This window comes from Danio rerio, chromosome 11 (genome assembly GCF_052040795.2).
Source record: "Danio rerio strain M-AB ecotype USA chromosome 11, GRCz13ab, whole genome shotgun sequence".
Classification (NCBI taxonomy): domain Eukaryota; kingdom Metazoa; phylum Chordata; class Actinopteri; order Cypriniformes; family Danionidae; genus Danio; species Danio rerio.
Genome location: NC_141031.1, coordinates 38,759,044 through 38,773,096, shown reverse-complemented (window position 1 = coordinate 38,773,096; position 14,053 = coordinate 38,759,044). Strand labels below are relative to the sequence as shown.

General features: G+C 31.3%; 1 protein-coding gene across 50 annotated transcripts in view; it reads left to right on the top strand.

Moving 5' to 3' along the window:
* itpr1b (inositol 1,4,5-trisphosphate receptor, type 1b) overlaps positions 1 to 14,053 on the top strand; it is a 246,205-nt gene that overhangs the window by 144,345 nt on the left and 87,807 nt on the right. For 35 of the 50 annotated variants that reach the window (XR_015502790.1, XR_015502788.1, XR_015502787.1 and 32 more), the window contains 2 exons: positions 370 to 499; positions 2,453 to 2,652. Coding sequence is in view for 44 of the 50 variants with exons in the window: in XM_087274003.1 (XP_087130129.1) it covers positions 370 to 499; positions 2,453 to 2,652 (330 nt within the window). In the remaining 6 variants the exon portion in view is untranslated. Of the gene's footprint in view, positions 1 to 369; positions 508 to 2,452; positions 2,653 to 14,053 lie in introns of all 50 variants that reach the window. The other 15 variants (XM_087273984.1, XM_087273971.1, XM_087273995.1 and 12 more) reach the window with 4 other exon arrangements.

Genomic DNA, 14,053 nt, shown 5'->3' with positions numbered 1-14,053 from the left:
TTTTAGTAGGTGTCAAATGCCTGTGCTGGATGTGAAATATATTTATAAAGTATATTTAGAGGATTTCTGCAGTGTTCTCACACTTAATAATATAATTAGTTATATATTATAATTGATTATTATTGTAAAAAAAAAAAAAAAAAATATATATATATATATATATATATATATATATATATATATATATATATATATATATATTATAGACTTCAATCAGATCAACAAGTAAGTCTGTGTTTGTGCTCTCAGTTTATTATTTATTTATTTTCTCCACCTTTTGATGATGTCTGTCACGGTGGCATGTTGATGTTACGATTTTGATGATGTCATGATGCCCCTCCCATGACTCCACCCCCTTTGTTTTGTCAGAGTGAGGCTTTGAGGCAAGTCCTGGTTAACCGTTACTATGGCAACTTCAAACCGGGCGGCAGACGAGACAGTTTGACGAATTTCAGCAATGGGCCGCTCACCCCTGTTGGGCAGACGAAGACTCCTGCAGGTGTGTGTGTGTTTTTTATAAAGCGATGACCTTTTCAAATGTAGAGACCAGCTCCATTTCATAATAGCCTGCACTGAGGACCGTTCCCTCCCCCAAGCATTTTCTTCCGTTACGTGTCCTATATATTCAGAGCCATCACTGTTGCCAGGCGACAGGAACGTGTCACCCACACTTCCTGTGTGAATAGCCTTCAAATACACCTGCTGAAGGAAGTCTAGCAAGTGTGTAAATGTGTCTAGCAGAGACTGACACTAGAAGATTGGATGCTACAAAGTGTCTTTATGGATATGGAAAAAAAAAATCAAGAGAGCTCTTGGATATTCTCAGTTCGTTGAATTTATGATTTATAGTTTCAGTAAAACATGTTTTTGCTTTATTCTGTACTTTTCTGATGACATTTTTCTCAAATCCCAAATCTCAAATAAGATGTTTTTAGAGCTTTTTTTTTTTGCATAAGTAAATAAGTCTGTAGATAAATGCAGGTAAAGAAAAAGAAGGAAAAAAGGGAAACATATCTATGAGTACTAATATTGGTGAATAATTAGTCACAAAATCTCTGTTAAGGCACATTAAACAAAATAATATATATTTTCCACAGCACAATCCTATAAAATAGAGTCATTTGAAAAAAAAAACAATATTAAAAATTTTCTGACAAAAATAAGTTGCATTTTTGGAAATTATTTTGTATAATTTGGATTTGGAAGACATGTCATTAGATTGTTATAGAATAATTCAAATATTAACATATAGTTAAAGCCCATATCTAGTAATTTCAGAGAATCTGTTTTTTACTTTTTTTGCATTGGAGAAACCATTAATTGAGAAATTGACTTGCATTTGTACTTATGTTGCTAGACATGTGTGTGTGTGTGTGTGTGTGTATATATATATATATATATATATATATATATATATATATATATATATATATATATATATATATATATATATATATATATATATATATATATATATATTTAAATTAAATGTAATTAAAAATGCTTATAAATTGGCCAAAACAATAGTATCTTATATTTTTATATTTGTCTGTCTGTATCTTTCTCTCTCTCTCTCTTTCTCTCTCTATACACACACACACACACACACACACACACACACAATTTACCGGTAAAAAGTTTGGGGTCAGCTTTTTTTAATTTATTTTTTATTTATTTATTTTTTTTAAATAAAATGTGTCTCTATCATTGTGGCATTTATTAAATGTAAAAAATGGTTAAATAATTATTTATTAAATATTTATTTATTATTTATTGTATGTAGTTTCAAATGAAGTTATTACTCCAGTGATTATTGCTTTTACTATACCATTAGTAATAATAATAATAATAACAATAATAACAATTAATGCTAGAGTGATTTCTGAAGGATTATGTGACTCTGATGACTAGATTAATAAAGCTGAAAATGTATAATTAAAATCACTGGATTAAATGATAAAATAATTGATAAACTACTTTTGAACAATTCTTTTATAGTGCAATAACATTTCACAATTTTACAATTTGAACTGTACTGGTGCAGCCTATTGCACTGATCCCAAACTTTTGACCAGTAATGCATATTAGTATCTATCTACAGTATTGATTGACATTTAGACCGTAGGCTGTATCATTATGAAAACTATGTAATGTTTTCACTAATACAGGAAAACAAACCTCTGTATGTGTTTGTGTGTGTTGAGAGAGTGTTTAGAGACACTTTAAAATGTAAAGTTTGTCAGTTATTAATGCTTTAAAAAAAGTGCTTGATTTATGCAAAATATTTTAATAGTTTGACATTGAGATGTAATGATTTGGCAGATGTCTTTAATCAGAGCAGCTAACTAATTCAGGACAGCACAGAAGACCAATATTTAAATAATATGACCATATAGTTTAATACATTATTCATATTTTCTACATGTCTACATATGTCCTGGTTTTTCATCAGGGGGTGGTGGTGGTGGTGGTGGTGGTTCAGCAGGGAGTCGGGGAGAGCTGAGTCTGGCTGAAGTGCAGTGTCACCTGGACAGAGAAGGAGCTTCTGACCTGGTCATTGACCTCATCATGAATGCCACCAGTGATCGGATCTTCCAGGAAAGCATCTTGCTGGCCATCGCTCTGCTGGAGGGAGGAAACCCAGTCATACAGGTCAGACCTGCTGTATATCTAATTAAAAGTCCTTTATGGTTTAATCACATTCTTTTAAACATTACAGGAATATCAATTCATCGTTATAGTGTCATGTTATTTCCTGATTAGTTTTTGATTTGTGATGTAATTGAGAGGTTTTTTTTGGTTAGACAGTGCAAGTGAATAAGTTAAAAAACGTGTTACCACCTTAACTCCTCAGTTGATTGATTACATTATGACTTTTGCTATATTATTTTCTTTACATATGTAAATGAAGCATTGCTTATTTAAATATATACTATTTTGCATGCATTTCCTGCACAAAAATCTAAACATCTGGATGAAATCAGGTTCTAAAATATTTGTTTTTAAACATTTATTTATGATTTATACTTCATACATATTAAAGACAAACATTTTTGCTGAGGGTATTTTGGGGAATCTCTTATTTATCACTCCATAGTTCTGAAAATACAAGGAAAAACACATTTACATTTGTTGAATTAAAAAAAAGCTTTTATGAAAATAAACCTTCATTTTTGAGTTATGACTAAAACTGTGTGTACTTTATAAAAGATTATTGTATGTAAGAGCAGCTGAAATGGAGATTCATGCCTCAGTGCAGGAGAATGCTTATTTAAAAATATATGTATTTTAATGAAAATCTACAGAAATAAATTGGTAAAGTGCTATAAAAGGAACACTCAGAAGTGTATCTTGGATATTTTCTTTACATTAGACTGAAGAAACACCTTATAAAATTAACAAATGCATTAAGATTTTCTCCCTACAGTGTCTTGCCGTGAATGTTCAGAGTCTTGGTTCTTTGTATCAAACTGTTTAAGTCATGTGCAAACATCCAATGAATTCAGATGGCAAATAATGATGGCGACACATAAATGATGTGGGGTTTTTCGAGTGACGATAGGTGTGGTAAAATCAACAGGGCTGATTGCCATGCAAACTGAAACTTTTATCTGAATTGATGCTTTTTGGTGCACAATTGGGGAGTTTTTTTTTCATATTTAATTTCTGTGGAGGAAAGTGATATTTTTTTCCCCTTTGAAATGCAAGGCATCCTCCCCTGCTGCAAAACAGGAAGGGGGAACAAGAGCAACAAATTGTGATTAAAGAAAAAGATAGAAATAGCAGACTGTAGGCGGGACAGTGAGATGGGGTCACTGAGGAGTCACTGGGTAAACTGAATAATGCTAAAAGACGGAGGCAAATGAGAAAGGATTAGAACCGTTTTTAGACTTTTTTGCAGCACAGACAAGGTTATTGTTTACAACCCCTTCCCTAAAATACAATAAGTCATTCCGGAAGCACTTTACATCTTTATTTTTTGCTAACAACAGTGGTACACACTACCTGACAAAATCTAGTTGTTGATCCCAGTTGTGTGAGCAACAAATAATAACTTGACTTCTTGTTGAACATTTGGAAAAGTGGCAGAAGGTAGATTTGTCAGATGAATCATCTGTTGAACTGCATCCCAATCATCACATATACTGAAGAAGACCTACTGGAACCCGCATAGACTCAAGAATCTCATAGAAATCAGTAAAGTTTGGTGAAGGAAAAATCATAGATTGGGGTTGCATTCAGTATGGGGGTGTGCAAGAAATCTGCAGAGTGGATGATAACATCTATAGCCTGAGGTATCAAGACATTTGTGCTGCCCATTACATTATAAACCACAGGAGAGGGCAAATTCTTCAGCAGGATGGCGCTCCTTCTCATATATCCGCCACCACATCAAAAGTTCCTGAAAGCAAAGAAGGTGCTCCAGGATTGGCCAGCCCAGTCTCCACAGATGAACATTATTGAGCATGTCTGGGGGTAAGATGAAGGAAGAATTGAAGATGAATCCAAAGAATCTTGATGAACTGTAAGAGCGCTTTCTTAGCCATTCCAGATGACTTTATTAATAAGTTATTTGAGTCATTGCAGAGATGTATGGATGCAGTCCTCCAAGCTCATGGGAGTCATACACAATATTAGTTCTGTTTCCACTATGTCTAGCATGCCTTTATATTCTATAATGGACATTATTTCTGTAAAGTGACAAGACTTTCATCTAAGTAAAGTCAGAGCTTACTGTCCTAATTAAATAATTAAAAATCAAGGCATGGTCATATTTCATTTCGGTAAAATAAGCGTAATCTAGAGGCCTTTGCCTTTAATATAAGCCACTTCAGATACCAAAAGATCAACTTGAAGTCAAGTTATTATTTGTTGTTCCTAAAACTTTTATAGGCGACAGCACAAATGCAAATGAGGCAGAAATACATTTAAAGTTCAGACATTATTAGCCTCCACCTCCTAAATAGTTATTTTAGGTTAATATATTTAGCGACCTTCTTGCTGAATCGACACCATATATCCATTTATTAAGTCATGACATATCGGTGACCTGTGGAATAGTGTTTCCGGGTCCAAGCCTCTACTCCTTTAAATTGAGAAAATATTTGTTTATGGACACTTTTTTGTTGTTTATGGCCACCTTAGATTTCCACCTGGTTAATGAGTTTTTATGTTATGAGCTCTTAACCGTCTGATTACTGCAACCTTCAGAAATCTGCCTTTAAACTGCAATAGAGATGTGACATTTATCATGAAAAATATAATTGATATTTATCATGATCCATTTCAAGCCCAATCTTGCCCAGCTCTGTGTCAGGGAAGGCATGGCTGCTCAGATTGTAGAGCAATTACATTTCTCTTTCGGGCAGACCTGATTTCTGTGCTCACGCATGTGTTTTGTGCGTGGGTGCTTTTGTAAATAGGCCCGTTGCATAATCAGCCCTGTTATTAGCGCAGGCATTTTCCTTGATGATACTCCGGTGCTCACATGACCACATTACATAAGCCAAGGCCGTGGTGAATAATGCAGAAAACACTCCTGACGGCTTCTCTTCTGTGTTAACTGGGTCACTGCCGATCCACAGACACACATACAGCACAAACCCATTGAGATATACAAGAGGCGATAATGAGGGAAAATAACATAATTAAGGAAAGTGCAGTTATTTTTGGTCTATTATCCACCATTGTTCACTATATAATAATCAGCTAAAGGGTGTTTTTATTTCACCTACAGTACAAGTCAGATAAAAATACATGAGGTAATCATTCTGCTTGAAAATAAAGGCAATTTTAAGCTGTTTTAATTTAAAATTGACTGTATATAGTTTTGGTGATTAGGCATGTTTCACTAGTACCTCTTTACCATAGTATTAATCTGTAATATACTATGTAATATACTATGTAGATAATATTTACATGGATAAAAAGTGAATAATAATAATAATAATAATCATAATAAATATAACAATAATAATAATAATGAAAAATTCTGTATTTCTTCATTTTAATGAATAATTGGTATTATTATTTTTTTTGTTATTTATTATTTTTAATATGTATATTTTATTATTGTATTATAAATTATATTTTATTATCTATCTGTCTGTCTGGCTGATATCTAAAATTTTGATTCTATTAATAAATCTTGTTATAATTATTACTATTTTGTATTTTTTTGTTATTTTTCCATCCATCTTGTATCTATCTTGTATCTATTTATCCTTTTATCTGTCGTTTGTCCCTCCATCCATCCGTCCATACCTTTGTCCATCCATCCATCCATCCATCCATTCATCCATCCATCCATCCATCCCTTTGTCCATCCATCCATGCCTTTGTCCATCTATCCATCCATCCATCCAAAATTTTTTTCATCAAATGTAATATTTGTTCAGACAATTCCTAAAAATTTTTTTTAAATTGATATACATTTTAGATTTAATATAGTTAAACCAGAACAAAAATGCAACCAGTAAGAAATAACAAGACAAAAGTAGATTTTTTTTCATGAACACTATTATGCATGAGCCAAAAATATTAATATTGCCAATAATAAAAGAAAATAAATTGACATCCGTGTAATAAAAAATAAAATAAAAAATCTGAGAAAGAGGAATATATGGTAGACAATTACACAAATTTTATCCTTTAATTGCAGATTCTATCTTTATTTTTTTGTAGCCCAAAATCCCATAGCATGGGAGCTATTTTAGGTACCATGATTGTTTTTAATTAGCAAATTAAAACTATTTTTGATTATTTGCCACATAATAATTACAATTTATGGTGGAAATGTGCTTAATTTTACAATGCATGTAGTAGTTTCATTTTTTCTTGCCACATTACATGAGATTCACACATATTTTTTGTATTCTCGTTAACATGTTGAAAGTGTTGCGTATGTCAGCATGAAACTTGCGTTAGGTTAGATTGGTTAAGAATTGTTGCAGCGCTAAAGGGGTTTTGTGGATAACCTGCATGACACTTTGCAGCCGGTTTGCAGAGTCATTTGAAGGATGTGAAGAAACCACATGAAAGAAAGAGAGAATATGGGTTGGTCTGCTCTATTGACGTGTATGAGCGACTGGTGACATTCTCTAGTGTTAACAGGGGAATTACTGAGTTTACTCATTAAGCATCAGCCTTCTTTTAAAAGGATTTATTCTGCTGGCCTTTGCTACTGTTTCTCAGTAAATGCTCTAGGTTTACGAAATGCACTTCATTATATCATGTCTTTTTGCCAATGTTATTTGCAATGAGCAATTAAAGAATGTGTTTAGAAGAGTTTTTAAAAGTTATTAATATATGACATATTTAGTTTTTGAAAAGTTTTTATATTATATTATATTATATTATATTATATTATATTATATTATATTATATTATATCATGTCATGTTATGTTATGTTATATTATATTATATTATATTATATTATATTATATTATATTATATTATATTATATCATATCATGTTATGTTATGTTATATTATATTATATTATATTATGTTATATTATATTATATTATATTATATTATATTATATCATATCATGTTATGTTATGTTATATTATATTATATTATATTATATTATATTATATTATATCATGTCATGTCATGTTATGTTATATTATATTATATTATATTATGTTATATTATATTATATTATATTATATTATATTATATCATATCATGTTATGTTATGTTATGTTATATTATATTATATTATATTATATTATATTATATTATATCATATCATGTTATGTTATGTTATATTATATTATATTATATTATATTATATTATGTTATATTATATTATATAATTCTATATTATATTAAAATTATATTATATTATATTATATTATATTATAATTGCAGAAAATGTTTATAAATTAAAATAAATTCTATATAAATTCATAGTATATATTTTATATGCAAATATATAATGATTATGCAATATCACAATTGTAGTAATAATTGTAATACATTTAAATTGAGCTAATTTATATGCATATTACATTAAATAGATGTCTGTATTTAAAAAGTAATAGTAATTAGTATGTAATACAATATAAAATAATGTTTCAATTAAATTGTACCTTTAATAGTAAAAAAGTTAAATAGGACAACGCTTGTAGAATTTATTTCAGTCCATTTATGTTAATTAAATGTTCATACAGAGCTAAATTATGCTTTATTATTATGTTTATACAATTTGTTGTTTAAAGGTATAATAAATTGATGCATCTGTGAAATATTTTGTACAACAATCATATTAAGTTATTTATTTATTTATTTATAATTTTTTGCCCAACAATTTAACCTCTTACAGATGAGAGAATACATAAAAAATAGTAGTAATGATAATGTAAAGCTTAAATAAATAAAATAAGCTAAATATTGCAAAATTAATAAAAGTACTGCCATCAAAATGCTTTTTACGAGATACATTTGTACATCAAGTTACATTGAAGTTACCTTAGATTACATTGGTGATAAGTTAATTAACCTCTTAAGTGTATATATCTAAATATGTTGTAATACTTTTCCACCTCTGTAGAAAAATATCAGCCTTCATTTGTAGACATGCAGTCATTTTTTTTAACATTAAATAGTCCTGTTTAAGTCTCTAAATCCACTAAATTAAGTTAATTTGATTTTTAAATTTCATATTATAAAAAAGGGTTTGTGCTCATAAAACTGATAATGCAAAGTTAATTAATGCCATATTAAAATAAAATCAATACATAATTAGTTGTTTGTTTAGATATGGTAAATTATGTATAAATATGGAAATAACTATGTATATTATTTATATGTATATCTTTTAGTGTCTTCTCCAGGGTCACATGTTGAGTCAAATGTGACCCAGACATGTTTTTATATGATTTTTAGATAGGAAAGTATTAATTCAGATTCACACACTCTCTGCTTTGAAGATTTTTTTTCCTTCCTAAGTATTTTGATAAGAATGTGACAAATGTTTGGAGGTTATTAGATCATATCTCAAAGTTTTTTTTCAAGGTTATTTGAGTCAGTCAAAGCATCGGTGTGACATTAATAAAAGACACAATGTGACTGAAGGACTGTACTGAGTAACCTGGAATAGATGAAGAAGTGAAACAGGTCAAACACTGAGCCTTGGGTTTGTGGATTTAGTTCTGTTTTAGATGGATTTAGACACATTATACAAAGAATAATAAAAAAGTACAGACTGAGTAGGAAGTGATACTATGAAAGGATTCCCTTTGGCTGTTGAGATATTTTAATATAAAGTTTGGTACATTACTAATATTTGATGTACCAAAAACCATCTGTGGTCTATTTTAGATCCATAGTCATTGACAAAAGGATTTGCAACTTTTGCAAAATGCATTTTTTCAGCATTTATTGAAACGTGTTGTTGTTATGTTGATTCGATCTTCTAAGGATACTACGTACACTCAAAATTACTTATTAAAAGACTACCTATTTTAGGCTGAAAAAACTAAATTCTTGATTTTTGGGGGCGTAAACTTAATAGTTTTATGTTCAAACCCCTTAAATTTGTAAAAACTATTGAGTTAACTTCTTGTTGCCCTAACTCAAATTTACTTGAAAAGTGTACAATGTTCACATATTTAGCTGTTTTAATTGTTTAATTTGTGATCAGTGTTGGGTAAGTAAAAAAAAATTAATTACAAATTACATCATTACAATTGTATTTAAATATCTTGTCTAGTTACTTTTTTCTGAAAAGTAACTTAGTTACTCAATAAATAAGTTTACATAAATCTCAGTGCATAGACAATCAACATGAATCGGTTCATTCTTTATATCTGAGTCAAAGGAAACCTTTTTTTTTTTTAATAATTTTGTATAACTTTTGTGTCAAAGCACAACATATTTCAAATGAATGACACCATGTTTCATCTTCCCAGGCAATCTTTTAGGCAATCTTACCTTTATTTGGAATATTTAGTTATTTTAAAAAAATCTAAACCATTATATATACACCGGCCACTTTATTAGGTACACCTTACTAGTACCTGGTTGGACCCTCTTGTGCCTTCAGAACGCCTTAATCATTCGTGGCGTATATTCAACATGGTACTGGAAATATTCTTTGGAGATTTTGGTCCATATTGACATTTGCAGATTTGTCGGTTGCACATCCATGATGCGAATCTCCCGTTCCACCTCATCCCAAAGGTGCTCTATTGCATTGAGATCTGGTGACTGTGGAGGCCAATTGAGTACAGTGAACTTATTGTCAATTTAACCAGTCTGAGATGATTTACGCTTTATGATATGACATGATATCTTGCTGGAAGTGGCCATCAGAACATGGGTACACTGTGATCATAAAGGGATGGACATGATCAGCAACAATACTTAGGTAGGCTGTGGCGTTGACTGATCAATTGATGACAATAAGATGGTTGTGTGAGAAAATCCCTGTAGATCAGCAGTTTGTGAAATACACCAGCTCAACTGGCACCAACAACCATGCCACTTTTAAAGTCACTTAAATCACCTTTCTTTCCCATTCTGATGCTCGGTTTGAATTGCAGCAGATCATATTGACCATGTCTACATGCCTAAATGCTGTTGCTGCCATGTGATTGGCTGATCAGAAATTTGTGTTAACAAGCTGTTGCGTGTGCGTGCGTGTGCGTGCGTGTGCGTGCGTGTGTGTGTGTGTGTGTGTGTGTGTGTATGTGTGTGTGTGTGTGTGTGTGTGTGTGTGTGTGTGTGTGTGTGTGTGTGTGTGTGTGTGTATATATATATATATATATATATATATATACATATACAGTAACACTCAACCCTATATGAGAAGAAATAAACATGTATATTGAGCAATGCACAGGAGAACCAGTGAAACCTCAATAATTGATTGTGGTCAGTGTGCTGTATGCACTGGACAGATTCGCGGAATCTAGTCATAAAAATGGACTGTAATGTTTAATGCTGATTTACTGGATTTTGCCAGATTTTGCATGAATATTCCCCAGAACTGCCATGAAAATCACATCATCAGACCGTGTGCACATTAACTCAAAATCTGTTTTTGAGTTAATGTGGTCAGAATTGTGGTCCTGTGTGATTCATAAAATGGAATCTAATAGCTGACCAGCCACTTTGAGAGTCAAAAATGAAAGTAAATTACTGAAAAAAAGGATACCTCTGGCTACATGGATGGCAACCTTTTTTTATGAAGAAAAAAACGGAAAATTATATAAAGCATACTTACCTGTAGTTTACAACAGTCCTGAGCTTGTTTCTAGAGTCGGGTCATGCTGAGGCTGTGGATTAAACTTAAGAATGTTATAAATAATATTCAGTTTCTCGCTATAAGTTCAGATAAAACTTATCTAAACTTAATTTCATTTAATTTGTCAGTTTTTTTAAAAAGTATGTAGCCAAATTCCTTAGAAACAATCTAAACCTGTTAAAATATAATACTGTTAGATTTAATCAGTTAAAATATATTATTATCCGTATAAAAACAAACAAAAAAAAAAAACGAGAAACCAATTAGTTAAATTTCATGAGATTGATGATTCATGAGCTTTACTAGCAAGAAAACAGTTAAACAGAGCATCTACAGTGTGAGAAATAGAGATAAGCCTCCTCATTCTTAAATTTTACTTTCACTCTCTTCCGTGGATAGGGAAACTTCTTGTACGCACAGACATCCATTAGCCTACATAATTCATTTCGTTTGTTAAGCGCAAAGATTTGTGTCAAAACTATTTCTAAATTCAGTTCTAATTTCCAGCAAACAAATAAATGAACAATAATAACAAAGTGTGCTCAAACAACCAAGTTATACCCAAATATGCAACCAAGTTATACCCCCCATATGATCTAAAACCTGAAAGGTGGGCAAATGTAAGCTTGTTTTTAATAAAGACAATTATAAGTATGCATATAATAAATAATACTGCTAATAATAATATGCAAAAGCAAGTTGTCATGAAATAACTAAAAAAGACCCCCGAGATGAAGAAGGCATGCAGGCAGTGATTTTTATATTTATGTAGAAAATAATAATTTTTATAATATTTTTAACCTTTAATTATTCTTAATTTGTAAAGATATTTGCATATTGCTGTACACCCCTTGTGTATTAAGCAATGTTTAAGCAAGGCGCATAACTAATGCGCTCTGCGCTGGACTTAAGACCTCCTCTCTTTTTGTCTATTGAGCAGTCTATTTTAGATCCTCAAAACAGCAACCCGCCAGCAATGTGCCTTAACACACCTTCTTTTTAGACAATAATGGCTATGGGCGCACATATGAGTTCAAATGCATTTGCTATTTAAACAGCATGATGCAAAACCTCAAAATGCCACTTGCGTCAAGTTGAAACTAGCAAACAACATTTGCGTCATGCTTTGCACCACATTGCACCGGGTTTATGATATAGGGCCCATTGGATATATTGATATTATTGCACAAATCTTGTTCCAATTTATTCCATTTATGTTTAACTAACAAATAACAAAACACGTGAAGTATATTAGTTTAATTACATTAACACTATGTTATCCAAATGGATGAATATGTTATTTGCAATCAGAAAATACTAATCTTCTTTGTTTAGTATTCTTTTACTATTCTTTGTTTAGTAAATATCATTTTAAGTGTGAGCTTGACACTCCTGATTGCACAAAGACATTGATTTCACTCAAAATTTTGACAAACAACCATAAACATCATCTCACTTCAGACTGGCTGACATTTCAATGAAAAGTAGTCCCTTTCTTTCCTTTATTATTATTTTTCAAGCATCTTTTGGGTTGACTAAGCTAATCTGAATCATATCAGAGGACGAATCGCATTACTTTGACTTGCATAATATGGCCTGCTTGAAGCACAGAGAGGTATTTGTTTGGAAGCTGCACAACAACACAAGCCAATTCCCCTCCGCAGTTTGTTTGTTTACAGAGGTATTCTGGGGTGGTCGTCAGGATAACACTCGCGGTTGCCAGGGAAAGACAGAGGTAATGGACTGAATAATAAGGAAGAGGCAGAGCGATTATGCAAAGGTTGATGGCAGAGCATTCAAAGCAGTTGGAAAGTGTGCCAGCCGCAGGGCAATGCAGAGAGGAGCGGGACAGGGCACAACCACACACTGTCCAGATCTGTGTGCAAATGCAGCTCTATATGTGTGTGTGCATTCTTGTTCATGGCTTCACCAAGGGAATTTCCCAGGGAGAATATTGCGCCAGGCTGATTTTGCATGGCTTTTTGTGCCCAGACTGACCTGTGCTGTAATTATTTGATTTGCTATAATGAAAGGAAACGCACTTATTGAGGATTGAGCTGGAGAATGGCTGCTAATCAAATAGAGTGGAGATCCAATGAAGTATTAATAATGGACTTCAGTCAGTATATGTGCTTGGAATCCTGTGTGTTCTGCAGTGTGAAACTATGTGGACAGATTCTCAGAATTCAGTCATAAAAATGGATTGGCCTGCATCATGCACAATTCTATGGGCTTTGCATGATTTTGCATGAATCATTAAAATCTCAGGGATGATTTGATGGCAGTTTGATGTTTTTATGATGAACTTGTATGTAGTCTTCATGACAACCCATCAAGCAAACAAACAAACAAACAAACAAAAAATAAAAAATAAAGTTCTTTATAACATGTCTATTTGCTATTGTATAAATATATATATAAATATATATAAATACATTCATATATATATATATATATATATATATATATATATATATATATATATATATATATATATATATATATATATATATATATATATATATATATATATATATATATATATAGTTCTATACAGCTTAAAGTGACATTTAAAGGCTTAACTAGGTTAATAAGGGGAACTAGGCAGGTTATTGTAATTAGGCTAGTTATTGTATAGCGATGGTTTGTTCTGTAGATTATTGAAAAAAAATAGCTTAAAGGGGCTAATAATTTTGTCCCAAAAATGTTTTTAAAAAATTAATAACTGCCAAAATAAAGAAAATAAGACTTTCTCCAGAAGAAAAAATATTATCAGACATACTGTGAAAATTTCCT